This window comes from Panthera tigris, chromosome A3 (genome assembly GCF_018350195.1).
Source record: "Panthera tigris isolate Pti1 chromosome A3, P.tigris_Pti1_mat1.1, whole genome shotgun sequence".
Lineage (NCBI taxonomy): Eukaryota > Metazoa > Chordata > Mammalia > Carnivora > Felidae > Panthera > Panthera tigris.
The window spans coordinates 26956636-26983086 of record NC_056662.1 but is presented as its reverse complement, the minus strand read 5'-3'; the positions used below and the strand labels follow the sequence as shown (position 1 = coordinate 26983086).

The 26451-nt window shown below is 55.0% G+C and overlaps 1 protein-coding gene and 1 long non-coding RNA gene across 5 annotated transcripts in view; one reads left to right on the top strand and one right to left on the bottom strand.

Annotated features, from left to right (window-relative positions):
* HM13 (histocompatibility minor 13) overlaps positions 1–20791 on the top strand; it is a 39171-nt gene extending 18380 nt beyond the window's left edge. The window contains exons 4-13 of one of the 3 annotated variants that reach the window (XR_006215533.1): positions 968–1056; positions 2707–2792; positions 2871–2996; positions 3801–3858; positions 7026–7109; positions 10194–10230; positions 13103–13205; positions 17467–17552; positions 19270–19472; positions 20323–20409. Coding sequence is in view for 2 of the 3 variants with exons in the window: in XM_015537034.2 (XP_015392520.2) it covers positions 968–1056; positions 2707–2792; positions 2871–2996; positions 3801–3858; positions 7026–7109; positions 10194–10230; positions 13103–13205; positions 17467–17552; positions 19270–19416; positions 20323–20425 (919 nt within the window). In the remaining variant the exon portion in view is untranslated. Of the gene's footprint in view, positions 1–967; positions 1057–2706; positions 2793–2870; positions 2997–3800; positions 3859–7025; positions 7110–10193; positions 10231–13102; positions 13206–17466; positions 17553–19269; positions 19473–20322 lie in introns of all 3 variants that reach the window. The other 2 variants (XM_015537034.2, XM_042980690.1) reach the window with 2 other exon arrangements.
* Positions 13758–23903, bottom strand: LOC122237230. Of its 2 annotated transcripts, XR_006215535.1 has the most exons (5): positions 23562–23903; positions 16263–16743; positions 15491–15601; positions 14593–14805; positions 13758–14120 (listed from the first exon to the last, which is right to left on the bottom strand). It is a non-coding gene; the product is annotated as an uncharacterized LOC122237230 (long non-coding RNA). The 2 variants fall into 2 exon arrangements; XR_006215534.1 differs by lacking the exon at positions 16263–16743 and having other exon boundaries at positions 23562–23897.
* Between the last annotated feature and the right edge of the window lie 2548 nt (positions 23904–26451).

The window sequence follows — 26451 nt, the reverse complement described above, 5'->3', positions numbered from 1 at the left end:
GACCAGTGCCAACGCTGATGGACACTCACAGTTCTTACCTCCCTGCTGTGGGTCCAGAGCTGGACTAAAGCCTCTTCCCTGCCTTCTCTCTAGCTTTACAGCAACCCTTTCAGACAGTGGTATTATTACCCTGACATACAGCTGAGGAGATGAGCCACTGAAGTGAGTCGCCCAAGGCCACACAGCCTGGTACATGACAGAATAGTCTTCCGGGCTGGGCTACCCCCAGGGCCAGGCTGGGCCAAGAGGTCCTTATCTGCTCATCTTTTTCTGAAGGTGATCCAGAAAAGAATTTCCGTTGCCTGCCTGGCCAAGGCATAGAGTACACTGGATAATCAGAGACAGTTTTTCCAGAGATGAAGCTAAGCCCATCCTGAGCAACAGAGGCCTCATGGAAGAAGTGAATGTGAGGTGCTTCCCCCCACCCCCCATCCCCCACCTTGGGGCTGTGATTCATCCAGCTAATTGAGTCCAGCTGAGTTTATAAAAATCCAGGCCTGACAAGTCATGGAGTCAGAGGTAGGCAGTAACCATCAGGTCATCTGACTTGATAGGTCTGGAAGGGAGTCCAAGAATAGGCATTCTTGACAAAGGACTCTCACAGAGACAGTAAGTGGACCAGGCTTTGGCCTCTCTTGCTGTCCTAAAAGTGCATTTTACATGGAAGTCTGCCCCTGCTTCGTGCCTCTTGGACGATAAGCAAGAGGCAGTGTGGAAGCACTAGGAGTCCAGAGGCCTAGGTTTGCGGCTCAGCTCAGAGACCCTCAGCTGTTGACCCCGGGCGGTCACTAACTCTCTGAGGGTCTCTGTTTCCATCTGTAAAATAGGGACAATGACTCTTCCCCACCGGGGCAGCCGTGAGGGTGCCAGAGGGCAAGAGCTGTGAATGGGTGCCTCTGGGGTGGTGTTGGGGCTGTGACTGCCCGTGGGGGCCCAGTTTGCCAACCTGCTTTGTCTTTCCTTCCAGCCCCTTCATGAATAAGTTTTTTCCAGCCAACTTCCCGAATCGACAGTACCAGCTGCTCTTCACACAGGGCTCTGGGGAGAACAAGGAAGGTCAGTGCTGCCCGCTTTCCCTTGCCTTGGGGATCTCCCACCTCCGTTCCCCTTTGTCTCCAAATTCGGGGCTCTCCAACAGAGCGAGTGATGGAAAAGGTGGGCTCTCGAATTACATCACCTGGGCTCCCGTCCCCACTCTGCTGCTACCTACGCATAGGACTCTGGGTGAACGCCTTTACCTCTCCGAGCCTTGGGTGTTTTGTTGGGTGTTTTTTTTTTTTCATCTGTAAAATGAAAATGATAATCTAGTACCTCCCTCATAGGCATGTTGTTGGGACTGCGAGTACGTGATGAGGGGAGCACTCAGCACCCTGCCTGGCTCACAGGAGCACTCAGTCAAGCTGGCTGTCATGGCTCCTGGTGTCATACCTACTTTTAGTGTGATTACTCTCCCACCAAGACTTGGAAAAGGGGTTCTTTGGCTTGAAAAAAAATTGAGAACTATGAGGGGCGCCTGGGTGGCTCAGTCGGTTGAGCGACCGACTGCAGCTCAGGTCGTGATCTCACACCCCGTGAGTTCGAGCCCCACCTCGGGCTCTGTGCTGATGGCTCAGAACCTGGAGACCGCTTGGGATTCTGCTGTCTCCCCCTCTCTCTGTCCCTCCCATGCTTATGCTCTGTCTCTTAATAATAAATAAACATTTTTTAAAGATTAAAAAAAAAAAAGGCTAAGCTTACACCACAGAGTCTTTGGGGTCCCAGGTTTCATCTGTCTTGTACTCTGCCACACTTGGGTGGCCCTTAGGCCCAGGATGATGTACCGTCCCTCCACAGGGAGGGAGAGGCAGCTGTATCATGGGCCCGTGTTAGCTACAGGGCAAGCCAGAAGATGTGGCCGTGAGCTAACTGACCTCATGTCTAGTTAAAAATCGCCAGGGTGCTATTACCGCAGAGGAGAGAACAGAAATTGGGGCCAACCAGCAGTCCACTCCACTCCAGAATCTGAAAGAAATGGCTGCACTCTGTGATCGTGGGCAAGCCCCACCACCTCCCTGGGCTTCCTTACTAGGAAACTTGAAAGTGACGGAGATTGGCTGTAAAGGGATGTCTACCATAGGGCTCCCCACGGGAGCAGACTCAGGGACTCCCTCCTGCTTTCTCTCCAGGCCTCCCACTCTTACCTCCTCCTCCTTCCTCCTTTGCTGGTGAGGTAGGGCTGCCAGCAACCTTCTTGGTTTCCTTTGGTGGCAAAGTAGAGAGATTCCTGAATGAACTGGGACCTAGCTAAAGACCGGGGCTCAGTGGCAGCTAGTATTCATGGAGCACCCACTGTGTGCCAGGCACTGTGCTGAGTGCTTTCTAAGGACCATCTCACTTGGTCCCCATGGCGGCTCTATCAGGGAGGTGCTGCAACCCCCTTGTTACAGAGGAGGAAACTGAAGCTCAGAGAGGGAACTGCCTCCCCCAAGGTCACCCAGCTACAAATGCTGTGTCTGTGCTTCTGGCACCTCAGGCCACCTCCCACTGACCCTGTGCCAGGCCTGAGTTCTCTCTGGGCCTCCAGTCCCTCCACTAGGAAATCGGGGAGGGGGGGTGCTGGGGAGGCTCTGACGGTGCCCACAGCCATGCCCTCCTCCGTCCAGGGGCTGACAGGTGGGAGGGGCAGCCCCGCCCCGGGGAGTGGACTTACCCGGCCTCTCTGCCCAGAGATCATCAATTATGAGTTTGACGCCAAGGACCTGGTGTGCCTGGGCCTGAGCAGCATTGTGGGCGTCTGGTACCTGCTGAGGAAGGTAAGGAGCCAGGGCCCGGGGGAGGGGACGTGGGGGCAGAGGGGGCAGAGAGCTGATCTCACTCCCCCCTTTCCCCAGCACTGGATTGCCAACAACCTCTTCGGCCTGGCCTTCTCCCTTAACGGGGTGGAGCTCCTGCACCTGAACAATGTCAGCACCGGCTGCATCCTGCTGGGCGGACTCTTCATCTACGATGTCTTCTGGGTGAGTCGGGCAGGGACACAGAGGGCCCCTCGCTGCCTCCTCCCTGTCTCTCTGGCCCCGGCGGCAGTCATCTGGTGGAAGGCAAGACCCCAGAGCGGGTCCTCTCTGGGTCCGCTTGCCCTCATCTGTGAAACAATGAGAGAACAGACACCCCCCTTGGCTACGAGCCCACGGTGTGCCCGGTGCCTTCCAGCCACTCTCGCCTCTTCCCGCTGGTGGCCCTGGCAGGGCACTTCCTTTCCCATGTCTTCCCAGCAAGCGAACTGAGACTCAGTTCAGGCAGGGGCGGTTAATGATGATGAATGGGCCCAGTGAGGGCACTGATCCAAGGACAGAGGCTGCTGTTGGCAGCACGCCCTGGCACACACCAGCCCTGGGCCGAGGGACCTGCCACACACACTCCCGACAGGCATTGCCGAGGCATCAAGGTCAGCCTGACTTAGGCCCCCTTTCCCTGGCCTCATGCAGCCTCTCTCCACCTTAAGTGAGTGGTACTGAAGGACTTTATCTCTTGGGAGGGGCAGAGCCCTGGGCAAGCAGGAGGCCTGGCTGTGGCCATCAGAGGCCCTCTTCCAGCTCCTTCGAATCGTCTGTTTGTTGCCCAGAACCAGGAGCCCCATGAGGTGTCCATGTGACCAGTATCGGTGGCCACCTAATCTCAGCTTCACATCTGCTCTGGAGCGCCTCCTCACTCCCTGCCCCTCCCTGCGGATCTCAGGCAGCATCGCATCCAGAACCCCTAGGACAGCCATTCTTTCCCACCTGGCCCTCACCTCCCTCCAGACTCCTGTCTTCTCCTCCTAGGTATTTGGCACCAACGTGATGGTGACAGTGGCCAAGTCCTTTGAGGCACCAATAAAACGTAAGTGATCACATCCTTGTGGGGAGCCCCTCTGCTTCTGCCTCATGGCCCTTCCCCTCGTGGTCCTGTTTTGGTCAGTACCTCTCCTTTGGCTCTTCCCCACGCACCTCCTCCTTCTCCAGGCTTCCCTGTGTCTCAGGCTGGTTTCTTTCCCCTCTTAGACTCATCTGGCTGTGTTCGTGCGCAGCCACCCTCTGCCCAGGTCCTGGCGTCCGGCCGCTCGGGCCCAGTGGAGTGTGACACGGGATGAGCTGGAGGGGAGCCAGCATAGAGGGGGCATCTGACAGAGCCTGTGGTGGGGCATGCGAGGACTCTCCAGGAAAGGAGATTCCACGCTGAGACCTGAAGCCTCACTGGATGCCTAGCTATGGGCGCCATCTGTCCCAGACCCCTCCCACTGCTCAGGTTTTGTTCTTTGGTGTAGCTACCCATTGTATAAATATGAGAAAGTCTAGCTGTAGGCACCTAGGCGTCAGTGAGCAGTGCGGAAATTTTTTTTTTAATTTTTTTTTTAATATTTATTTATTTTTGAGACACAGAGACAGAGCATGTGCAGGGGAGGGGCAGAGAGAGAGGGAGACACAGAATCCGAAGCAGGCTCCAGGCTCTGAGCTGTCAGCACAGAGCCTGACACGGGGCCCGAACTCGTCAACCGTGAGATCATGACCTGAGCTGAAGTCAGACGCTCGACCGACTGAGCCACCCAGGCGCCCCAAGCAGTGCGGAAATTTTATCTCACGCTATAGCAGGCCCATGGCAGAGCGTCTCAGGAGTGAGTTAATGACCCTCACAGGGTGGAGGCCCCAAGAGCTGGCTTGCTCCAGTGTCCACACCACCATCTTCAACACGTTCCCCTGTCCCTTCAGCTCATCACTCCATGGTCCCAAGCTGGCTGCCGCAGTTCCTAGCACTAACTGCCCGTGTCCAGGGGCAGAGAGGGAACTCTGTGTCTCTCTCATCAGAGAGAGATTTTTCCCCCACAGGCCCAAATCCAAACTGGTCATCAGCAAGGAGGTGGGAAAAGTATGATTAGCTTTACGTTTAAGGCTCAAACCACTCAGTCACCTCCTGGGATCACGAGACCCAAAGAAGAAGATGGGATGAGTCAGGCCGATCGCAAGGAAGAGGGTAGCGTCCTGTTGGGAAGGCATCATCATTGAGAAGTGAGCGCCACGGGCACTTGGCAGCCAGGGTGAAGCCAGCCTCGGAGAAGCAAGAAATAACTGTCCTTCTCACAGTCATACCCACCGCTGCTGCAGACTGGCCTCCATGAGCTAGACAGGCTCCTGGCCAATGCTGCTCCCAGATGCTATGGTCCCGGCTCAGAGACCCCGAGGAAAGGAGTTTCTGCCAGCTTGGGCTTGAATAAACTGATGGGGCCCAACCCAGCCCATGAGCCAGGCCCTCCCACTGGGAAGATGGGGTATCACAATGGACAGGCCTGGGTCACTGCCCTCCTCGGTGTCTGGGAGCAGGGTATTTGAATTGGCCGTCCCCCAGAACCAAGGATGTGAAGCAAGGCAGTTCTCCAGCAGGAGAACAGATGCTGGGGCCAGCCGGAACAGCAGCTATTCCCCACGTGCTGTGATAGATGAAGCCAGCCAGGGTGCCAGGAAAGCTTTCATGAAGGATGAACACATGTTTGCCGAGTAGGCGGGGGCAGTATGCAAAGGGCAGAGGCACAGAAATGCGTGGAGGGCCCCGGGAGCAGAGAATCGGGGAGGGATTCTCATGGCTGAGTTTAGGGGAACAGCAGAAAAGAGGCCGGGTTTGGGAAGTCAAGAGTATCGTGCCAAGAAGCCTGGGCTGCCCAGTGGGCGGTGAGTGAATTACTGGAAGACTCTGAAGGGGGAAGTGACACTATCATACTTGGGTTCCAGCGTGGGGAGAAGCCCCATTGCCCTCCACTGCTAGGTGCAGAGCTCAGGAACGATAGCACAGTGGTTAAGTCAGGCTGCCTGGTCTAGAATCCCAGATCTGACACTCGCTGGCTGTGTGGCCTTAGGCAAGAGACTTCGCCTCTCTGGGGCCTGGTTTCCACATCCGCCACTTCGAAGTGGATGGTAGCAGGATTGGGAAGATTGAATGAGGAGATCTGTAAATCACTGTGACTGTGCATTCAATGTGGAAAGAAGTGGGAGGGGAAGGGCATCTGGGTGTTCGCTAGGGAGGCACAAGCCTCCCCCAGTTTACCTCTGCTTACATATCATTGGCCAGAGCTAGGCCCCACAGCAGGGTCTGTGCTAACAGCTCAGAGTCCGGGGCCTGCTCCAGATTCTGTGACTCCCTCTCTCTGCCCCTCCCCTGCTCGCTCGCTCGCTCTCTCTCTCTCTCAAAAATAAATAAAAACATACCAAAATTAAATTAAAAAAAAGAAGGCATGGGGTGACGGTTAACAATGTGTGCAAATCATCTGATCCTCACACAGCCCTATGGGGTCAGTTCTGTTATACCTGTTTCACAGATGAGAAAGTTAAGGCACAGAGCAGTCAGGTGACCTGTGCAAAGTCACGAGCAGAGCCAGGATTCAGACCCACTCAGTCTGACCCTGAAGCCCACACCTAATTGCTCTCCTGCATAGCTTGCAAGATGCTGTGGGTGAAGTCCGGTGACAGCCACCTCTTGCCATAACTGGACACAGAAGGAGGCATTTATCTCAGTGTGTGTTTATATAAATAAGCAAGTGGGTCAGCGTGGTTTTCAAGTGGGGGGCTTTAAGTACAGAGAGTGTAGGAATGTGGCCTTTTCCATTCAGCATATCCAGAAGGAGCCTATAGCCAGGGCGCTCCCTGCTGCGGACCAGGCCCCACCACCTGTCTCTACCCCTGCTGTAGTGAGACGGAAAGCCTTTGAGATGTCAGCACCGTGTGGGCTCTTTGGTCTCTTTTGTACATGTGGCTTTAGGGTCAATCCCACTTAACCAAAGGGTTCCATAGCTATCAGAGGTCACCGAAAGGGTATGGTGTGTCTTAGCTTAGATTCTTCCTCTTCTAACCAGCCGTGATTCCAGGTGGAGGCTTTGCCGTTCAACCTGTCAGCATCCTCTTACTTCCCCTGCCCCCTTGACCGCAGGTGTGCAAGTTTTGTGTCACAGAGGTGGGGAGGCTGGGAGGTGGTCTGAGCTGGGCTTTCGCCAATTCCTTACATCCCCGCCTCCCCCCCCACAGTGGTGTTTCCCCAGGACCTGCTGGAGAAGGGCCTCGAGGCAGACAACTTTGCCATGCTGGGACTTGGAGATATCGTCATTCCAGGTGACGGGGATGGGGTGGGGGCCGCAGTGCGAGTGGTGGAGGGACTGAAAGGTGGGGCAGGAGCACTGTGACACAGTCTCGCCCGCCGGGAACCTGGAAGGGTGAGGCCGGGCGATTCCAGACACCCACCCCGTGGCTCAGCCCAGGGTCTCAGCACACATTGTAGAGCGCCAGTCACATGCCTGGCCCCGGGCTGGGTACTGGAGGGACGGCAGTGAGTGAGACTGTCCCCACAGAGCTTCTGATCTGACGGAACACACCTTACTCAAGAGCTGCAAAAGTGTCTGTGGCCGACCGAACCATGTTCTGTGAAAAACACAGTTCATGACCCTCTCACACCTACACACGTACGCTTCCCTTGCCAGTGTTTATAGGTATTACCAATATGCTAGAACTGCCAAGGCCCCTGTGGTCCTCCTCCCCCAGCTCCCAGGAGAATGTGCCCGGGTGTGTGGGCTCCTGTACTCTGGGCAGAGGGACGTGTGGCACACGCCTGCTCGTCCACATGAGCTGACCTTTGGACCGTCTGCATGTGGGCGCCAGTGCACCTGTGGCTGTGGGCATGCATCTCTGGGGGCCCACGGCCTTGCCTTGGGGTGCCGGAGCCCGAACCACCAGTCAGAAGACTCAGAGCTGCTGCTCTGCGCGTAGCTGCAGCGACTGTGCCCGGGATACGCACATCCTGGTGACAGGTGTCCAAAGGGGACACTTGTTCCTGTAGTCCAGAGGCTCAGACTCAAAGGATCAGAAGCACCCCTGGTGCTTGCTTGAAAGAAAGAACAAATGAAAAGCCAACCTGTTCTTCACTCGAAGAAGTAACAGCAGTTCTAATAACCTGAGGTGGCACAGGCACTTCCGTCGTGACACTTGGATTTTGTGTGCGGTAAGGCAGTGGTTTTCTCTTTTACCAGTGAGGGAACTGAGGCTCAGAAGTAAATGGACTTAACACACCTTCACACGCTGGCCCCGGGCCAGGGCCAGGACTCAGGTCAAGTTGTCTGTCCGCAGAGAAGGGCTTCACTGTCAGAACTGCCCTCTACCAGCAGTTACAGTGAGAAGAGGATGATGAGCACAGCTACCATTCGCCAGGCACCTGTTTCGTGCCCACCACCGTGCCGGATGCTTTTCATACAGTGTCTTTGCTGCTCCTAGCAGCCCAGGGAGCTAGAGGGTATTTCCATTTTACAGACGAGTTAACTGAGATTCAGAGACTTGCTCACGTTCCTGGGCACGTGGGGGTATGGTCTTGAACTCAGGAGTTTCCATAATTTGCAGTGCTGGGAGGCAGGGAGACGCAGTTCCGTCAGACAGAAACTGAATCCTGGAAAGCAGTCAACCCACCGTGCAGGACACCGGCTGCCCCAGGCACCCACACAGACTTCCCCGGTAGCCTTGTTGGCTATAGTTCTGGACTTGAGGTGTGCACGGGGCGTCACTGCACGTCCCTGTGTATCTAAGTCTTTGAGCAATTTCTGTAGGTGGAGGTTGATGACACCCTCACAGCGCCCCGGTGATGCTCTTCAGAGGATAACGGGTTGCTGCACACCGTTGTTTTGAGGACCAGATGCATTACTAGGAGTGAAAGCTCTTAGCAGAACTCTGGCCCCTGGATTGGTAGGAGAGCAGATGTAGAATTCGGCCGTGGGGGGCGGGGGGGAGGGCACTGGGTTCCCAGCTTTGTTTCCAGAAAGGCAGCATGTATCTTCTCGTTGCACCCGCCCACTCCTTCTCACACACAGCCTCATGGTCTTCAGGGAGGATTAATTGATTTCCCGATTTAAAATAAGTCCTGTGTTAGGGCGCCTGGCTGGCTCAGCAGAGCACGTGACTCTTGATCTCGGGGTTGTAGGTTCGAGCCCCACATTGGGTGTAGAGATTGCTTAAGGATAGAATCTTTTAAAAATACAAGTAAAAAATAAGATGATAAAATAAAAAAGAGTCGTATGTTGCCATTCGGTGCTTCTGACCAGTACAGAATGTTTTGTTTCTTGAGAGCCTACTCTCAACTAAACGAGATTCAGCCCTTGCCCTGTCTGAGCCCAAAGACCAGTAAGGGGGACAGACATTGGTATGTGAACAGCATACAGAGTCTGGGCTAGCCTGCTGTGTCTCAGGGACTCTGGCTTTTGGGGGTGTCTGGGCTGGGTTTTGAAGTGCGAATAGGAGTGCAGCGGGTAGACAGAGTTAATCCTCTCCTGCGCTCCCCCAGGGCCTCCGGGTGGTCTTCTTGCTCCTACTCCCTCCAAGCAAGCAATTGCCACATGATTTGTTTTCAGAATCTGTTTAGGTTTTTCCCCTGCTTGTAATTTAATTCTTCCACGTGTTCCCTTAGTCAGGATGGAGACCCAGTTCCTCCTTGTGCCCCATGGCCCTCCCTGCATGGCTGGTCCAGCCCCTGCATCTCCTGCTCTGGGCTGCGTGCAGTCTCAGCTGGCGCCTTGACCCCTGCCACAACTCCAGCCCCTCTTTCCTCGGGACCTTTGCACGTGCCGTTCCCTCTCTCTGGCAAGTGTCACTTCCTCAAAGAAGCCTGCCTTCCTCTTTCCCTCCACTCCCCCCTAGCCTGGCATATCTCCTGATAGACCTTCCCATGACACAGAAAGCACCCTTTCACGGTATGATCTTACATTGCATTTTGTTACTGTTTGATCAGCTTGTCTACCTCCTGCCACCTCAGCTGAGCTCTGTGTGCGCAGTGGTCTTGCTTACTGTTGCCTACAGTGCCTGGTACTTATTAGGAGGCCTTAAGACACATACGGGTGGATGGACCCAGTGTGACACAGTGTGGTGCTCTGAGGTGCCGCGTCAGTGTGGTCCCAGACTAAAGCAAACCCCTGGGACCTTCTCATTGTTCTAGGTGGCCTGATGGCAGAGAAGCGGGATTTCTGCTGGCAGTTGGCAGTGTTGGCCACACCCTTGTTCCCCAGTGATTGCTGCATGACTGGGAACACGAGGCTGGGGACCCGGTTGCGTGTTAGTTTACTACCCCCCGCTCCTCCCCATCCCAGGCAGGGGACTCCATCCCCGAGCCTTCCTGAGTGCCAGTTTCCCTGCCACCGTCTAACCCTGGCTCTCTGCCCACAGGGATCTTCATTGCCTTGCTGCTGCGTTTTGACATCAGGTAAGCTACCTGGAAGTTCTAGCCCTCAAGCTCCATGAGTGGGGGGCCTTCTCTGGGCAAGGTACTCCAGGGGCTTCCCAGAGGCTTTCAGACGCCCAGAAGAGTAACTTGGAGATCAGACCCTCCACCTCCATGGCAGCCAGTGCAATTCTGATTTTGTCTGCACTTGACGTCTGAGTGTTCAGAGAGCCTATGGCCAGAAAGAAAAAAGGATCACGGTCCGAGAGATTTAAACGCGAAAGGTCCTAGTGGTACTCACGGTGCTTTCACTGTGTGTCCTTGCCAAGTGAGCTGACCTTTCTGTGCTAAGGTTTTGCGTTCTGAATGTAGTGTATTACCAAGAAAATCTGGAGGGAGTAAGCACAGGGCCTCAGGGCAACCCAGCTGCAGCCCAGTCAGCCGTCACCATGTATTATCAACTGAGGGTCGGGTCACTGCATCCCAGCTGCTCTAGCTGCTCCCGCCCTCTCTTTACTCAGACTTTTTCAGTCCATTGTAGGAAGTGAGCACAGGGAGAGGGAAGGGGGCCAACTTGAGTCCCCACTTCCAACAGAAGAGGTTGCACTGTTAACTGAGCACTTGGGCCCCTGGGCCTCCCACCAGCAGGTGGCGCCCGGTCTTCCCTGTGTAAGGCTGGCAGCGTGTATGCCGAATTTCGAGGTGGTTCATGAACTTTTCTTAATCTCCTCGTGCCCAGTAGTTGCAAAAGCAGTAATGGTGTCGACAGTGATAGCAAGAAACTCTGTACCAGTGTCACTGAAATCGAATTGGCCTATGAAACTTGACCCTGCCGACGTACATCTGGGTTATTTGTGTAGTACCACTCGGAGCTCACGAACATGGGCTTACAGGCGGCCTTTGGAAGGGACCTGGCCAGTTTGTAAGTAGAGGCACATCTGTGCCAACTGGCTGTAGTCCTGGCTGTTCAGAGGCAATGCAGAGAGAACCCCAGGAGAGTCCCTGGGCCACTGGCTAGGGACACAGATTCACATTCGGCTGCCAGCACCCTCAGAGGCGGGATCTCCTTCCTAGCCTGAATTTGCAGGATCAGCTAGCCCTTCAGAGCTGGTTCCAGAATCCGGGCGGCATGCCCGAAGTGGTCAGCTTCACCCCAGGGTCCACGGCAGCATAGCTTCGAGAGCACTTGCAGCTCTGGGCTCAGCAGCAGCCAGGACAAGGAGAAAAAGGACTGGAAGGACTCATTCACTCCACAGATGGTGCTGGGAACACGCGGAGGTCATAGAGCTGATGTGAAAGGGAAGTCCCGTCATGGCAATGTATCCAGCCCTTCTGAGGCTGATCTTGGATGAATTGCCTCCAGGAAGCTACTGGCACTTTATCCAAGGTAGTCAGGGTCTATTTAGCGTACGGAACAGGTTGCTGAACTGTTACATCCACTGTACTGAAAAGTAATAACTCAGCTTTGCAGCTTCTGCATCGGTGTTTCTCAAAGCATGACTCCTCCATGTGAGATTCTCCTGGGTGGTTTTTCAAAGTGCACATTCCTGGGCACCTGGGTGGCTCAGCCAGTTAAGCATCTGACTCTTGATTTCAGCTCAGGTCATGATCTCGTGGTTCGTGAGTTCAAGCCCTGCATCCGGGCTATGTGCTGACAGCACAGTACCTGCTTGGAATTCTCTCTCTCCTCTCTCTGCCCCTCCCTGACTCATCTGCATGTGCTTTCTCTTTCTCAAAATAAATCTATATTTTTTAATGTAGGGGCGCCTGGGTGGTTCAGTTGGTTGAGTGCCTGACTTCAGCTCAGGTCACGATCTCATGGTTCATGGGCTTAAGCCCTACATGGGGCTCTCTGCTGTCAGTGTGGAGCCCACTTCAGATCAGATGTCTCCCTCTCTCTCTGCCCCTCCCCCCCACTCGCATTCCTTCCCTCTCTCTCTCAAAAATAAACTTTAAAAAATATATGAGGGGCGCCTGGTTGGCTCGGTTGAGCGTCCGACTTCGGCTCAGGTCATGATCTCGCAGTCTGTGAGTTCGAGCCCCGTGTCGGGCTCTGAGCTGACAGCTCAGAGCCTGGAGCCTGTTTCAGATTCTGTGTCTTCCTCTCTCTCTGCCCCTCCCCCACTCATGCCCTGTCTCTCTCTCTCTCTCTGTCAAAAATAAATAAACATTAAAAAAAAAAATTTAAAAAAAAATGGTCAACTGCTAAAAAAAATATATATATGTGTATATATATATATATATATATATATATGAAAAATAATTTTTAAAAATGCAGATTTCTGGGGGCGCCTGGGTGGCTCAGTTGGTTAAGTGTCCAACTTCGACTCAGGTCATGATCTCACAGTTAGTGGGTTTGAGCCCTGCATCGGGCTCTGTGCTGACAGCTCAGAGCCTGGAGGCTGCTTTGGATTCTGTTTCCTCTTTCTCTCTCTGCCACTCATGGTCTGTCTCTGTCTCAAAAATAAATAAAACATTAAAAAAAATTTTTTTTAATAAATAAAAATGCAGATTCCTGGTCCTTGCCCTAGACCTATTTAATCAGATTCCCTGGGATTTGGACCTGAAAGTCTGTTGTTTTTTTGGTTTTGAGGGATTTTTTACAAGCTTTCTAGGGAACTTGTATGTTGGCTGAAGTCTCAAAGCCACTGTTACAGGTCATGGTGCTCGATATTCGCAACCACTGAGCAGATGGGTCGTGGTTTTCCCGTTTTGCAGATGAGTAAACTGAGGCCTAAAGAAGGAAAGTGACTTGTCCAAAGACACGGCTGGGGCAGCACCTGAATACACAGCCAGTGCCAAACTCTCAGCCGTCCCAGCCGGCCTCCATGGAGGCTCTCCCCGCGGAAGAGGTGGCGCTGCTCCCATGCCTGTAACTAACCCTCCTCCTCTTTCTCCCCACACCTTCCTGAAGCTTAAAGAAGAACACCCACACGTACTTCTACACCAGCTTCGCGGCTTACATCTTCGGCCTGGGCCTTACCATCTTCATCATGCACATCTTCAAGCACGCTCAGGTGAGTAGGACTGTGCTCGGTGCCTCGGGAATGTTCTCACTGCAGGTAGTAGGGACTTACATACCTGGGGCTTGTCTGTCGCATACACAAGCAACCCAGAGGTAGGTGCTCCCCAACGATGTCAGAGTGCGCACGTCTGTGACCCTTGGCCTTTCCCCCATGGCAGGATGCTGCTGCTTCTCCAGGGAGCACAGGCACATGAGTGGCAAGGGAGAGGAGCACGGATACCAGCCACGCCTGTGGCCTTCATCAGGAAGGCAGAACCTGTCCCGGAACACTTGTCAGATTTTTGCTCGAATCTCATGGGCCAGATCAGGGTCACATGGCCCCTACTGCAGGGAGCCTGGGAAAGAGAGGCTGCAGCTTCTGAGCCTCCGGAGTGGGGCCAGTGGAACAGTGTCGGGTGGGTGTTGAGTGTTTCAGCCCGGTGCCCACCCTACCGGGTGAGGGAGAAGCTGTTCGGGGCCCTCCCTGACTCCCCAAGCATCCAGCCTCTGCTTCCTCCTCCCACCAAGATGGGTACTGAGCCGCCGCAGAGTGAAGCAGGGTGGATGAGGGCTGAGAGCTTTTATTGAGACCTGAGGAGGGGGCAACAAGGAGGAGACCGCCAGCAGATGGGCTTGCTGAGTACTGGAAAGCAGGGCCCTTCCCGTACACCAGTCTCCATTCAGTTCCTCTCGAGGGTCCTCACGAGCAGGTAAGGGAATTGGAAGTCAGGTGCCACATGGCAAGCATGTGCTAGAGCAAGGATCCCAGATTGTGACATGTGGAAACCAAGCCCAGGCTCTGAACCCCTGGCAGTGGGAGAGGCTGGGTGAAATGAAGGCCAAGGGGACTCAGGGGGGAGGAAGTCCAGACTCCCCCATCTGTTCAAAGCAGGACTGTGGGCAGGTTGCAGAAGTCCTGCTTGATTTCCTGTGGTAGTTAATTAAGAAAAAAAAAGTGAGATTAGTTCATCGTAGCTAGCTTGGAGTTTTTTGAGGACGAAATGAGTTAGCGTAAGGAAAGTGCTCACAGTTGTGCCTGGCCCAGGTAGTAGTAGCTGTCATTGTTGTCACTGTCCCCTCCATCCTCCACTCCCTCTGCTCCCCCGCTTTCTCCCCTCCCCAGGGCACCAGCCACAGAGAAGCCACCTTTGAATTAATCACAAGAGCTGTTGGTTGAGCAGTTACTCTGTGCCAGGTGCTGTGCTAAACCCTTTTGCTCATTAACTCATTTAGTTCCTACAGTACCTATGATGTTTATGAACCAAATAGTAGTCTCTTTCTACAGAATGTCCAAGGGCCAGAGTCCCCTAGCCTATAGGTAGAGAAACCAAGAACCAGTGAAGAGCCATGTCTTATTCACTTCTACCCCAAATGACCTGCAAGCCGAGAGTGACACACACCTGACAAGAAGGTCTCCAAGAGTGACTGGGCCTGGCTTGGGGGACGAACTCAGAGTCGTCTGGGAGGTCTCTGCTCCCAGCCCAGATTCCAAGCCCGGAGCCATTCCCCCAGAGGCCACCAGGTGGCAGCCTAGCCTGCTGCCTGGGCTAGACTCGAGGATCCGGTTGGGAGCTCCCATACTGGCTGGAGAGGTGGTCCTCTGTGCAGGGACACTGTAGGCCAGAGAGAAAAGGAGACTTCCTGGGTCACACAGCAAGTTAAGCTGGGCCCTGGCTGGAGCCCCGGACTCCTGACCCCTGGCCCCAGGCCTGTGCTGCCCCCTAAGTAGCAGCCCAGCCATTGCCCCATCGTCATCCACGTGGGCCTCCCCCTAGATCTTGGGAAGGGGATCCAGGACACAAGGGCAGCCTGTTTCTTGAAGACCCTCTTCCTCTCCATGACACAGGCAATCCCAGTGCCAGTAATTCCCTAGGTGGAAGTCCCAGTGGTGCTGCTTAAGTGGTTTTCAACCCATGTAGCCTCTACCAAAAACCCACTCCAAGCCAGGGGTCTGGCAGCCTCCTAGAAAAGCCCCCTCCAAGATGATCAAGTGTTCTCATTGTACAGAGAGAGGGAAGCAGTTTAGCTGTGGTCACACAGTAGAGCAGAGGCCAGATGGAAAGCCAGGAGCCTGACACCCAGTTCACCATCCCAAGCTATACATCCTAGCCTCTCTTCAGCGCCAATTTTGGAGAGGTTCCTCAGTGCCTTGAGAGGAAAAAAAATAGTAGGCGTGTATTCCAGTGATGATAGCAAAGTCGCCACCTCTCAGAGGAGCCTCAGTGGCCCCCGGCCCTCAAGTGAGGCAGGCCTGGAGGGAGCCAGACTTCTTCCACCCTCCCCCGGGAAGCCCTGTACCTTGCCCAGCCTGGTGCTGGTGACTTAGAGACAGAGGCACCTGGAGCCACATCCTGGCCAGCTGTGTGATTAGGGCAGTCCTTTCCCTCCTCTGATCCTCAGTCTCTTCATCTGTAAAGTATAAGGAGATCTTTTCAGGAATTAAATTCTATTAAGTTTGTATTTATTTCATTTTCTGTTTCACAAATTTCTGCTTTTTGCCTTCATTATTTGCTTTCTACTTTTTGGTGTTTTATTCTTTTTCTGGTTTCTTGACTTGAAAGTTAAAATTATTTCAAGTCTTTGGTGTTTTCTAATAAATGCACCTAGAGTTAATAGATTTTCCTCTGAGTACTGCTGTGGCTGCCTTTCACAGGTTTTGGTGTGGACTTTAGTCATTGTCATTTCTATCGCTCTCCAAAAGGCCTAAAGCCTAACTCGCCCAAGTCCTGACTCAGCAAACACCTAATATAGTGAGAAAAGCTCAGCCATTTACACACCTCGTGTGGCCTTGGGTGAGTCATTTCTCCTTATCTAAACCTCAGTAGCATCATCTGTAGAACTCAGATTGTGTTACTAGCTCCAAGAGTAATACATAGGAAGCGGTGTGGTACATGACCCATGCGTGGCAGGTGCCAAGAAATGGTCTGAAGGTCAGGCTTGGGGGGCTCTGGAGTCCTGTCCTCTGAGCAGGGGCTGGCTTCCCCTTCGGAGTGAGGTCTCACCTTACATCTACAAGACACCCTCTTAACTTTGCAAGCACCCATGAAGAAGCCACTTGCTTAGGATTTACCAGGCCTCCTCCTGAAATGCCAGGAATAGAGCAGTGACGAAGACGGCCGTGGACCCAGCCCTCGTGAAGTTCACAGCCTAGCAGCAGAGAGGCTGAAGTCTGCAATGATACAGCAGTGTTCCACTCCACATTGCCAGAGAATGCTGCAGGGCATGGCAGGGGGCCTTGAGAGTGGATAACAAGGGGGCCTGGCTCCGTGCCAGGGAAGGCTTCCCCGGAGAAATAAAACTGAGCAGAGGTCCAAGGAGGAGGAGTCTAGGCAAAGGTGGGAAGAGCATCGCAGGCAGCAGAAACTGCCGGTGCAGAGGTCCTGTGGCTGGAGGTGACAAGGAGGACCAAAATCAGGTCCTCCTTCCTATCAGAGTAGGGCAGGTCAGGTGACACTGGAGAAGGAAGCGGGGTCACGTCTCACGGGGTCTTCAGGCCCTTGGGAGCATTGGTGGTCATGGAGGGCTGGGCAGTAATGTCCAACTTTCGGATGCTGTGGGGAAAAGAATAGGTTCAGTCCCCAGTTTACCGTTTAATAGCTGAGGCCTGTGCTGTCCCCTGTCCTCCCGAAGCCTCAGCCTTCCTCCTGTGAACAAGAGGATGGTCATAGGGAATTGGAGATGGGCTGAAGTGTTCCTTGGGAGGCTGAGCTCAGCATAGTGTGTGCAGCACATGCTCCATCCTGCCCTCCAAACCCAGCTTCAGCAGGAGTCTCCGCACACAGGATCTGGAGCCAGACTGCCTGGGTCATGTTATTGTAACAACACCTCCTGGAGTGTTTGTTAAGGACGCAGACTTCCACCCTCAGACTCGGGAAGCAGGGGTGAGATCCGAAGCCTGAGCTCGGCACCTGCCCTCACCCTCTGGCTCATCTGTTCTCAGCCACCCCGCTAGTTTCTGGGACTAGGACCCACCCAGGAGGTTGTTTGTTTGAACCTGATGTCCCAGGTGATTAGGATACTGCCAGCCAGACTCCTGGGGACCCTTAAAGCCCTGCATGCTTGAGTTTCTTTGGGTTCCTTGCATTCCCTCCCAGGGAGGAGCAGCCTGGTCAGAGAGCCAGGAGCCCCAGATAAGGGCCCAGCCACTGACTTGCTCTGGGAACCTGGGCAGTCATTGTCCCTCAGTTGCGCCCAGAAGAGGGTTGGAGTGATGGGCGTGGCCCTGAGCAGGTACCCTATACAGCATTTCATCACCAGCCTCTGTTCTCTCATAGCCTGCCCTTCTATACCTGGTCCCCGCCTGCATCGGCTTTCCCGTCCTGGTGGCACTGGCCAAGGGAGAAGTGACAGAGATGTTCAGGTAAGGCAGGGCGGGGGCGGACGTCCGCATGGCCCAGGTGCACCTGCAGGCAGCTAGTGGGGCCTGCCGGGGCTGCTTGTACACGTCTCCAGGGGAACATTGTTCCTGCCACCAGCCCACCTCTTGTCCTTTCTGCCAGCATGTGGGTGCCTGGCCTGTGGCGCCAGCGGGCACCTTTCCTCGGGCCGAGAGCCAGGGGAAGGCAGCCCCCACATCCAGATGCCTGCTGGGTCTTGAGAAGGGACTGGCTGGGAGAGTTTCCCCCCAGGCTGCCCCACTGTCAGGAGCCCTGGGTTCCCAGCCTGACTCTGCCACATGACTTCAGCCTTCCTTTCCCCGACCTCAGCTTTCCCATGTGAGTAATAGGGAGGATCCTAGTGTGGTGGGAGGTGCCCCAGGTTGGAAATCAAATGTCAGTCCCTGTTGAGCTGCCTCAATGGCTCTGACCCACAGCTCTGTCTCAGCAAATGTCTCACGCACACACATACCCCTTCCCCGTGGCCATACGCACACCTGCCACGCCCTGTGCACAGCCCCACCCATACCCCAAGGCCTGCGTGACTCTGACAGGTGTCTGTTCCCCAGCACCACTGACCCCGCCTGCCGGGGACCCAGAAATAGCTGCCAGCTGCGACTGAAGCTGCCCACTCGGGGGCCTTCCACCCAGCTCCACCTGCCTGGCCTCCAAGTTGTCCCTCGAGTGCCTGCCAGGGCCATCTGTGCACCTGGCTGCCTGCAGGGGAACCCGTGACTCACCCCCTCCCCCGTACCTGCCTCTGCCCTCCCTGTCTTGCCTAGAAGCCCCAGGCTCCCAACCTGCCTGCCTGAATCTCCTGGCCGGGCAAAGCCCTGTGGACTCACGCGAGGCTGGGGGATGAACTTGGAGGCAGATCTGGGGGCAGGGGTGGGATCTGGTGTCTGAGCTTAGCACCTGCCCTCACCCTCTGGCTCATCCATTCTCAGCCACCCCCCTGCCTTGGGGTAACCCCCTCCCGCCAGTCCCAGTCCTGTGGTGTCCACACTGGGCCAAGCTCTGAATATCCACAGCCAGGGCACCTGTTCGGTGCTGGGCTCCCCTGAATATTCTACCACTTAGGCACTCTACACCCCTTCTGCCCCCACCCCCAGGATATCCTCTGGTTAAGGTGAAAAAGCAGGTGGTCTCTCTCTTTCTCCATCTCTCCCTAATTCTCCACCTTACCTTTCATTTTACTTTTCCCTTACGAGGCTCTCTCTTTTTTTATTCACTTATTTTCAAATAGGTAACACAGTCACATGGCTCCAAATTTCATAGCCATGGAAAGGAAAACCCCCTGACACCCCAGCCATCTCAGAGCTCTGTCGCATAGACGTTCAGAGAACGCTTTGCTCCTAACAGCACGTGTGCGCGTGCACGCTCCTGCACAGCCGGTGGCCCTCTCCGAGCATTCTGCATCTGGGTTTTTCACACCACGGTAGATCTCAGAGACGTTTCTGCAGCAGCACGTGCACATCTAGAGCATCCTTGTTCTTTTGCACAGCTGCATAGTGTCCCCTTGTACGGGTGCATCATTTTATTCTCCTAGTAATTCCGGCTTCTTTCCGCGGAGTCCAAAAGTGCAGAGGAAGACAAAATTAAGACACGGCTCTGCTCCCTGCTCATTGCAAGAGAAGTCTCTGTCCTCCCCCGTCTTTTCCTCTCCATCTCTTTTTTCTGTCTTCTCTGTCTCTCACACAGCTACGAGTCCTCGGCGGAAATCCTGCCTCACACCCCGAGACTCACCCACTTCCCCACAGTCTCGGGCTCCCCAGCCAGCCTGGCCGACTCCATGCAGCAGAAGCTAGCTGGCCCTCGCCGCCGGCGCCCGCAGAATCCCAGCGCCATGTAATGCCCGGCGGGTGTCCACCTGCCCGCTTCCCCCCACTGCCCCGGGGCCCAAGGTAGGGCAGACATCCCAGCTCCAGTGTACGGGGCAGGGAGCATTGCCAGGGGCAGGCAGCAAGTGGCACCTCCACAGCCATGAGGCAGTCACTACACCCAGCCTCAGGGCCGGGAGCAGGGCTCTAGAACCTCACTGTCCTCACCGGTAGCGTGGGGCTCATGCGAGAGAGAGCGGACAGTACAGCCCTTGTCGTCCAGGAGTAGATATTCTTACATGTAACCCTGGGCAGATCACTTTCCTCTCCCGGAGCCTCACTCTGTTCATCTGTAAGTGGGCACATTCCTGCCTCATGGGGTTCACCTGGGGAAGAGATACAGGTACTACCCTTGGTGTGAACTCAGTTGTTCAATAAATGGGGCCCATAGCAAGAGCCAAGCCAGGGTGGCGGCCTTCGAGAGTGGCACCTTGCCACTTGCCAGTAGAGCAATCCCCTACCTGCCTGCACCCCTGGGGCTGAGTTGTTTGACCCTTGCCATGTGCTCTGGGAAGCAGCCCATCTCCATAGCCTCGTCCTGGTTGCCCCATTTTTTCCCCCACTCTCTCCAGTGGAAAGTTCAAGAAGCTTAAAGTTAGTCCACCCAAGGCCAACCAGCCCTTCTTCCATCTGCCACTGCCCTTGCCACCTCGTGGCACCACCAGGCACAGAGAAAGGAGAGAGCAGCCTGTCTGAGGAGGGCATAAAGTGGGGCCAGGGCCAAGTACTGGAAGATGCTGGGCCATGGATGCCAGGCTGGTGTTCCTCGTGTGCCCAGGGATTTTCCTGGGATGGTGGGGAGGTGGGGCCCAGAGATTCTGCCCTCCGCCTCCTCTAAAGGTGTTGTTTTTTATTGTTTTGTTTTTTTGGTCAGTTATGAAGAGTCAAATCCTAAGGATCCAGCAGCAGTGACAGAGGGATCCAAAGAGGGAACAGAGGCCTCGGCATCGAAGGGGCTGGAGAAGAAGGAGAAATGATGCGGCTGGTACCTGACCCTCTGAGGGCCAGACCAGGCAGGCGGGGACGGACCAGCATAGGCCTGCACGGGCAGAGGGCGCAGGAGGCCTGGCAGCTCCGGGAGAGGGGCGGGGGCAGCAGGATCCCTCCAGCAGGGCCTCCCGTGGCCTGATTCCCTCTTCCCCCTTCTCTGGCCTTCTTCTGCCCCTTCACATCCCCTGCAGGCAAAGGAAGCCCCCAAACTCCCCCACCCTCCCAGAGGCCAGGTGGGAAAAGTGGGTCTGATTTTTAGACTTTTGTATTGTGGACTGACTTTGCCTTACATTAAAAATTCATCCCATTGCCCGGGCAGGCCACTGTGCCCCTGGAGGGGTTCTCTGCACCCAGCATATTGCATTGACTTTACTAGCTCTCACCCTCCCACCCAGAAACTTCCCTGCAAGCCCCTTCCTGGGGACTGTGAACTCTCACAACCTGGGGGAGAGGCCCCGACCTCCAGGTCCTTCCATACTCCTGGATGCCCACCCAGTGCCTGGCTAGCTCAGCCTCCCATGGATACCCTCTAGCCAGCAGAGGGGGCCCACGAGCCTGCCTTCATTCCCCCCCACCCCCACCCTTTCAGTTCTCCTTGCCACTTCCTCCAACATTTGGGGGCTATGAGGCTGTGGGACAGGTGCTCTATGTGTCACCCACCCACCCCAGCAAGTCCACAAGGAAAGTACCAAAAAGCCGACCTGACTCTGCAAGGGGACCAGTATCTGCAAAGCTAGTGAAATGTGCAGGGCCTCATGGATCCCAGGGATGAGTTTAAATTTTATTCCCAGGCTGGCAGGAGCCTGCTTCTCTGGGCCTGATGTCCATATGGCTTCAGCTGGAGAGCACTTGGACTCTAGGTCACCCTGGAGATCAAGCCCCCATCATTCCTATTCTGCTCATTCCCAGGGTTGTTCCCACAATGACTGTGCAAGGCCAGGAAGATGCTGTTGCTAGAAGCCACCCACCCCACCCCACCCCCACATTGACGCCACTCACAGCACAGGGGCCAGGGCCCCTGAGAGGCTGGAGTGGGAGGACAGGAGGCCCAGTGCTTCTGGGAGGTGATCCAGGCCCGAGAGCTGGAGATCTCAGAGCCAGCGTTTCTCCAAAGTTTGCTGAAGACAGCAAGCAGCCCAGACCTGTAGGAGAATCTCCAGTGGACCAGGCGAGGCATGGGCACCGCCCTTCTCCACCTGCCTGGTGCGGGGTCACTGGGTGGAGAAACAAGTGGGAGGGGGTGACCACCAGTCTGAGACTCAGGCCTCCAACTCCCATTCCAGAGCTCTCCTGCCCAAGCTTCGGGTTCAAAGGCTGGAAATAACAGTGGCTTCCAGACAGTTTGGAGGTGGCCAGAAGACAAGTATGAGCAGAGAATAGGAAGTATCTCTATAATAATCACACCTCCATACGGGATTTCACTTCATTTCCGTCTTAGGCTCCAGGTGCTAGTATTAGTCCCCTTGTGCAAATGAGACAATTGAGGTGGGTTGCCCACGGGGGTGGATATGACCTCAAGCAATCCATGCTGAATTCCAAAGTTCCTAAGGACTGTGCAGCTCCCCTCTAGACCCTGGGCCTGCGTCACTGACTGCTGTTCTGGGCACCTTTGAGACAACCGCCCAATTTCTCTGGGCCTACAGAGAAGGAAAGAAAGGGTAGGAAATCTCAAAGGTTTCTCCCAGCCATGGGGTCCCTTTCAGGGGCTTCTCGGATCTCTGCCGGCTCCTGCCGCCTCCAGAGGGGAGGCCGTGTGGTCCTGGAACAAGGCCCCTCTGAGGGCAGCAGATGGGGCAGGCAGCCCAGGCACACAGCATGGTTGGCTCTGCGGCCCAGGGCCCACAAAGGCTTCATTGAGTCACCGCCGGCCCCCGGCGGAGGCTGAGGTGGCAGTGGCGCCGGGCGCCTGCCACCTAATGACCGTCCTGGCCCGGCCAGATGTTCCACAGACCTCGGCAGCGGCCATCCAGGGCCCGCCCGGCCAGCCGGCACCGCAGAGGCCACTCTAATTCCAATTAACCAGCTTCAGCTGAGCAAACAGCGGGCAGCGGTGGCCCAGCCCGGGCGGTAGGCCCGGCCCGCAGAGCCTCCGAGTCTAGACTCCAGATGTGAACCGCCACCGCCAGAGTCCCATGGAAAAATGGCACCAGGCCGGGCACGGATTGGGCCTGCACGCGGGAGAGGTGGGGGTGGGCGGGTGGCTGGGCAGGGCTCTGGGTGGGCCTGGTGCCAGCCTCACCCTGGGGTAGGGGTGGACTCTTGGGAAACAAACTGCTCCAAAACCCCCAAGTTCTGTCCCTGATAGAGGAAGTGTTCCTCTCTGGCCTCCCATTTCCCCTGACTACAGTAGGCAGCAGGGGGCTCCAATGGGGAGGACCAGCCCTGCTGAGAGCCCTGATACGATTTCCTTTGTATTTAACATGTTTCTAGCAAGATGTTAATGTATTTTTAAAACATTTATGTGATCGTTATAACAACCCTGTAAGGTAGTACCATCATTTTTACAGATAAAGGGAACTGAAGCAAAGAGACATTAAGTGCTCAGGGGGGGGATCTGAACCCAGGATGTCTGGCTTCCAAGACCACGATGTTCACCACAGGTGCTGTTTGACATAAATCAGGATACTGGAATCCAGGTTCCCTTCCTTGGGAGCAGCGCTGGAGAAGAGGGTCAGCATCTGGCGGAGCAGGGCTGGCTGCCACCCTGTGCCTGGAGGGGCCTGCCCGCTCTGTCCTGTTTCCTCAGCTGTGAAAAGGGTAAGACCCTCCCAGGGCCGCTCCAACTTCTGGGGTTAAAGCCTTGAGATAACCCTGTCAGAGCTCAGCACCAGGAATGAGCTGGGCACCGGTCAAGTCAGTGGGCACAGCAGGGAACACAGGTCAGCCCCCCCCCCCCCATTCCCGATCTGAAACTGTGATGGGGAAATAGACTTGAAACGGCTGAAAAAGTGAATAATGTCAACACTTGGGGCAGGAGTGGTGCCTCCGGTTTCCACAATCTTGTCCGGGGTCCCTTAGAGGCAAGGCGAGAGCTTTCGAGATCCAAGAGGTCAGAGTTCATCGAATGTCCTTGCACACGTGGGAAGACTGGGCCCCACCCCGCCAAGGAAGGGCAAGCCTTACCCGGGGTCTCACAAGGAGTGGATACTGGGGAGGGGTGCTCCGACCCCCGCCGGCTTTCCCACCGCTGGGATTCCCTCCGCGACTCCAGGCCGGGTCTTGGGAGGCGGACGCATCCTGCCCGCGGGTGCGTCAGGAAGGGCCGAGCGGGAAGGAAGGCACCACCCCCACCCCCGCCGCGGCCACACCTGGGCTCTCCGGGCGGGCGGGGGGCGCGGGCCGGCGCCTGGCTCCAGCGAGTCTGGGCCGCCTCCCCGCGCCGCCTCTTGGGGGCCGCCAGATGGGCCGGCCGCCCGCCCAGCGACGCAGGCAGGAAACGGCCGCCGGGGCTGCCAGGGACGCGGCCGCGAGCGCCGGGGGCGGGGCCCGGTCTGGGGCCGCCCCCTGTTGGGAGGGGCCAAGCGGCCAAGCGTGGTGTCGGGTCAGCGGGTGTGGTTCCTGAACTCCCTTGGGCAAACCTCTCCCTTTCTCTGGCCCTCAGTTTCCCCACCAGTGGAACGGGTCTGCTTTTCCTAGCTCTTTTCTCAGCACCACACGACACGGGGCAGTTTCTTGCCCTTCTGTTCCTTTGTTCCCTTACCCGGGAAATGGGGTGACGGTGACGGGCCATCTCCACTAAAATACCAACTCTGAGAGGGCTGAGCCGCCCTCGCCACCATTTGAACCTGGCCCAGTGACCGAAAGATGAGAACACTCAGTACTCTAGGGGCCTGACACATAGTAGGCACTTCATAAACGAACACACGTTACCTTGAGTCCACCGCTTACCAGAGGTACAGCTTCAAGCAAGTGGCTTCTTGTCTCTGAGCCTGTTTCCCCATCTACCTCGTGTGTGGCTGTGAGGATTAAGTGAAATCATCACGGGAAGCACACGTAACAGGTCCTCCGTAGATGATATTTACCAAAGCATCTACCAGATGTGTAAAAAGAGATATTATTGGGGTAAATTTGAAGGCCAGAAAGATAAAAAGGAATTGGTCAGCTTGGGAGGAAAATTCTGTTGTATTGGTATTCTTTTGTATGTTTTGTATTTTTAAAATTTTGAGCCAGGTGAACATACTTTTCAAAAACAAATACAACTGAAATAATACAAATGAAATGGAGAATAAAAAGAAATCCAACCCCAGCAGAAAGAAATATTAACTATTATCTGCCTCTGGCAAAGGAGGCATCTAAAACTCAGGAAGGGTCTGAAACCTGCCCAGGGTCCTGAAGAGCTAGGAAATGGCAAGGATGTGATTTGCACACCAATTTGTTGGACTCCAATCAAATACACAGAGGAGAGATCACAGCTTCCAGGAGAGATCCAGTCTGAGCAGAGGGGCCAGATGAGCGAGAGTGAGATAGAGTGAGAGAGCCAGCAGAGTGAGAAAGAGTAAGAAATGAGGAGAGGTAAGCAGGTCCCACAGGCCAGGCCATGGAGTGTAGGTTTTATCCTGGAGGCAGTGGGGATCCAAGGAAGGATTCTGAGCAAGGGAGTGACATGGTCCTTTCTAAGCATTAGAAATGGAGGTCAGGAGCCAGGTGTGGAGCTATAGGCCAGTGATAGTGATGTTAGGGCAAGGGCCATGGACATGAATAGACGAGAGCAGGCCAGAGAGTGGACCCAAGTTCATCCAGATGTCCCTCTGTAGCACAGCAGGGCCACAACCCCAGATGTCCCAGCTCTATTTACCTCTGTCCTTTTCCTTGGAGGTTTTGGGGGGGTTTTCATGTCTATTTTTTGAGAGAAAGAGTGCACACGCCAACAGGGGAGGGGCAGAGAGGGAATCCCAAGCAGGCTCCATGCTGTCAGCGCAGAGCCGGATGTGGGACCCCAATCTCACAAACCCTGAGATCATGACCTAACCTGAGCCGAAATCGAGAGTCTGATGCTTTACCAACTGAACCACCCGGGCACCCCTGCTTGGAGGTCATTCAACCCACACCACTCTCACCCTTACAAATGTCCTGAGACCCCTGAAGCAGCCCTGGACCTGGTGAGGTGCCAGGAAAAAGCCTAGATTTCCAGCGACTTTCAGCTGAAAGAATCGGGGACAAGGGTGCTGGAGGTGGAGAACTGAGAGGGTGTCAGCACCGCCCACCGAGGGGCCCTGGGCCAAGGGTCTGGCTCCTGTTTGCATGCACTTTGTGCATGTACGTGATGTTCCACGCGTGTGCAATGTGCATGGTTTGGGTGTGCGCACATGGGCGGATCTCTATGCGTGTGAACCTGCACAGGAAGTCAGCCTAGGGGACTCGCGCACACCCTTCCCTGCGGGCAGTACAGATGACACTGTACCCTGGCAGTGTAAGCAGAAACCTTCACTGGAAGAATAAGAAGAGCAGCTGCCTTTATTGAGCACTTACTGTGTCCCGAGCACCAAGTGTTTACATGCAGTACACCCTTAAAGCTCACATTGCCCTCCATGTGGCGAGTCTCCATTATACAGATGAGGAAAATAAAGGCACAGAAGAGAAGGCACCAGCCACCGCCCGCCTGCAATCAAGAGCCTGCCCAAGCTCTGGGCTCCCATGAGGCCACCACCTCCTTGTCATTTTTTATGCCATTAAACAATCATTTACAAAAACCTGTTACTATCCAGAAGCTGCATCCATGCCCTGTAGAAAATTAGAATATGTGTTTTAAAAATGGGAAAACAGCATATTCCTGCCACCCAGAGATCATTGCCTGCCGTTGATACTTTAACATAGATTTCAGATTTGGGGTTTTTTTTTTTAATGCTCATTATGTCTTTTTTGTAACGCAAATTATATCTAGGCTGCATCTATGTTGACATCTTTTTTTGTTTCCACAGTTAACAACCTTCCCCTTCCCATTTTGGTCAGTTGTCAACTCAGCTAATGCCCTGACTGCATCCAACCTTTTTTGTCATTTAAAGGCAGACCAGGT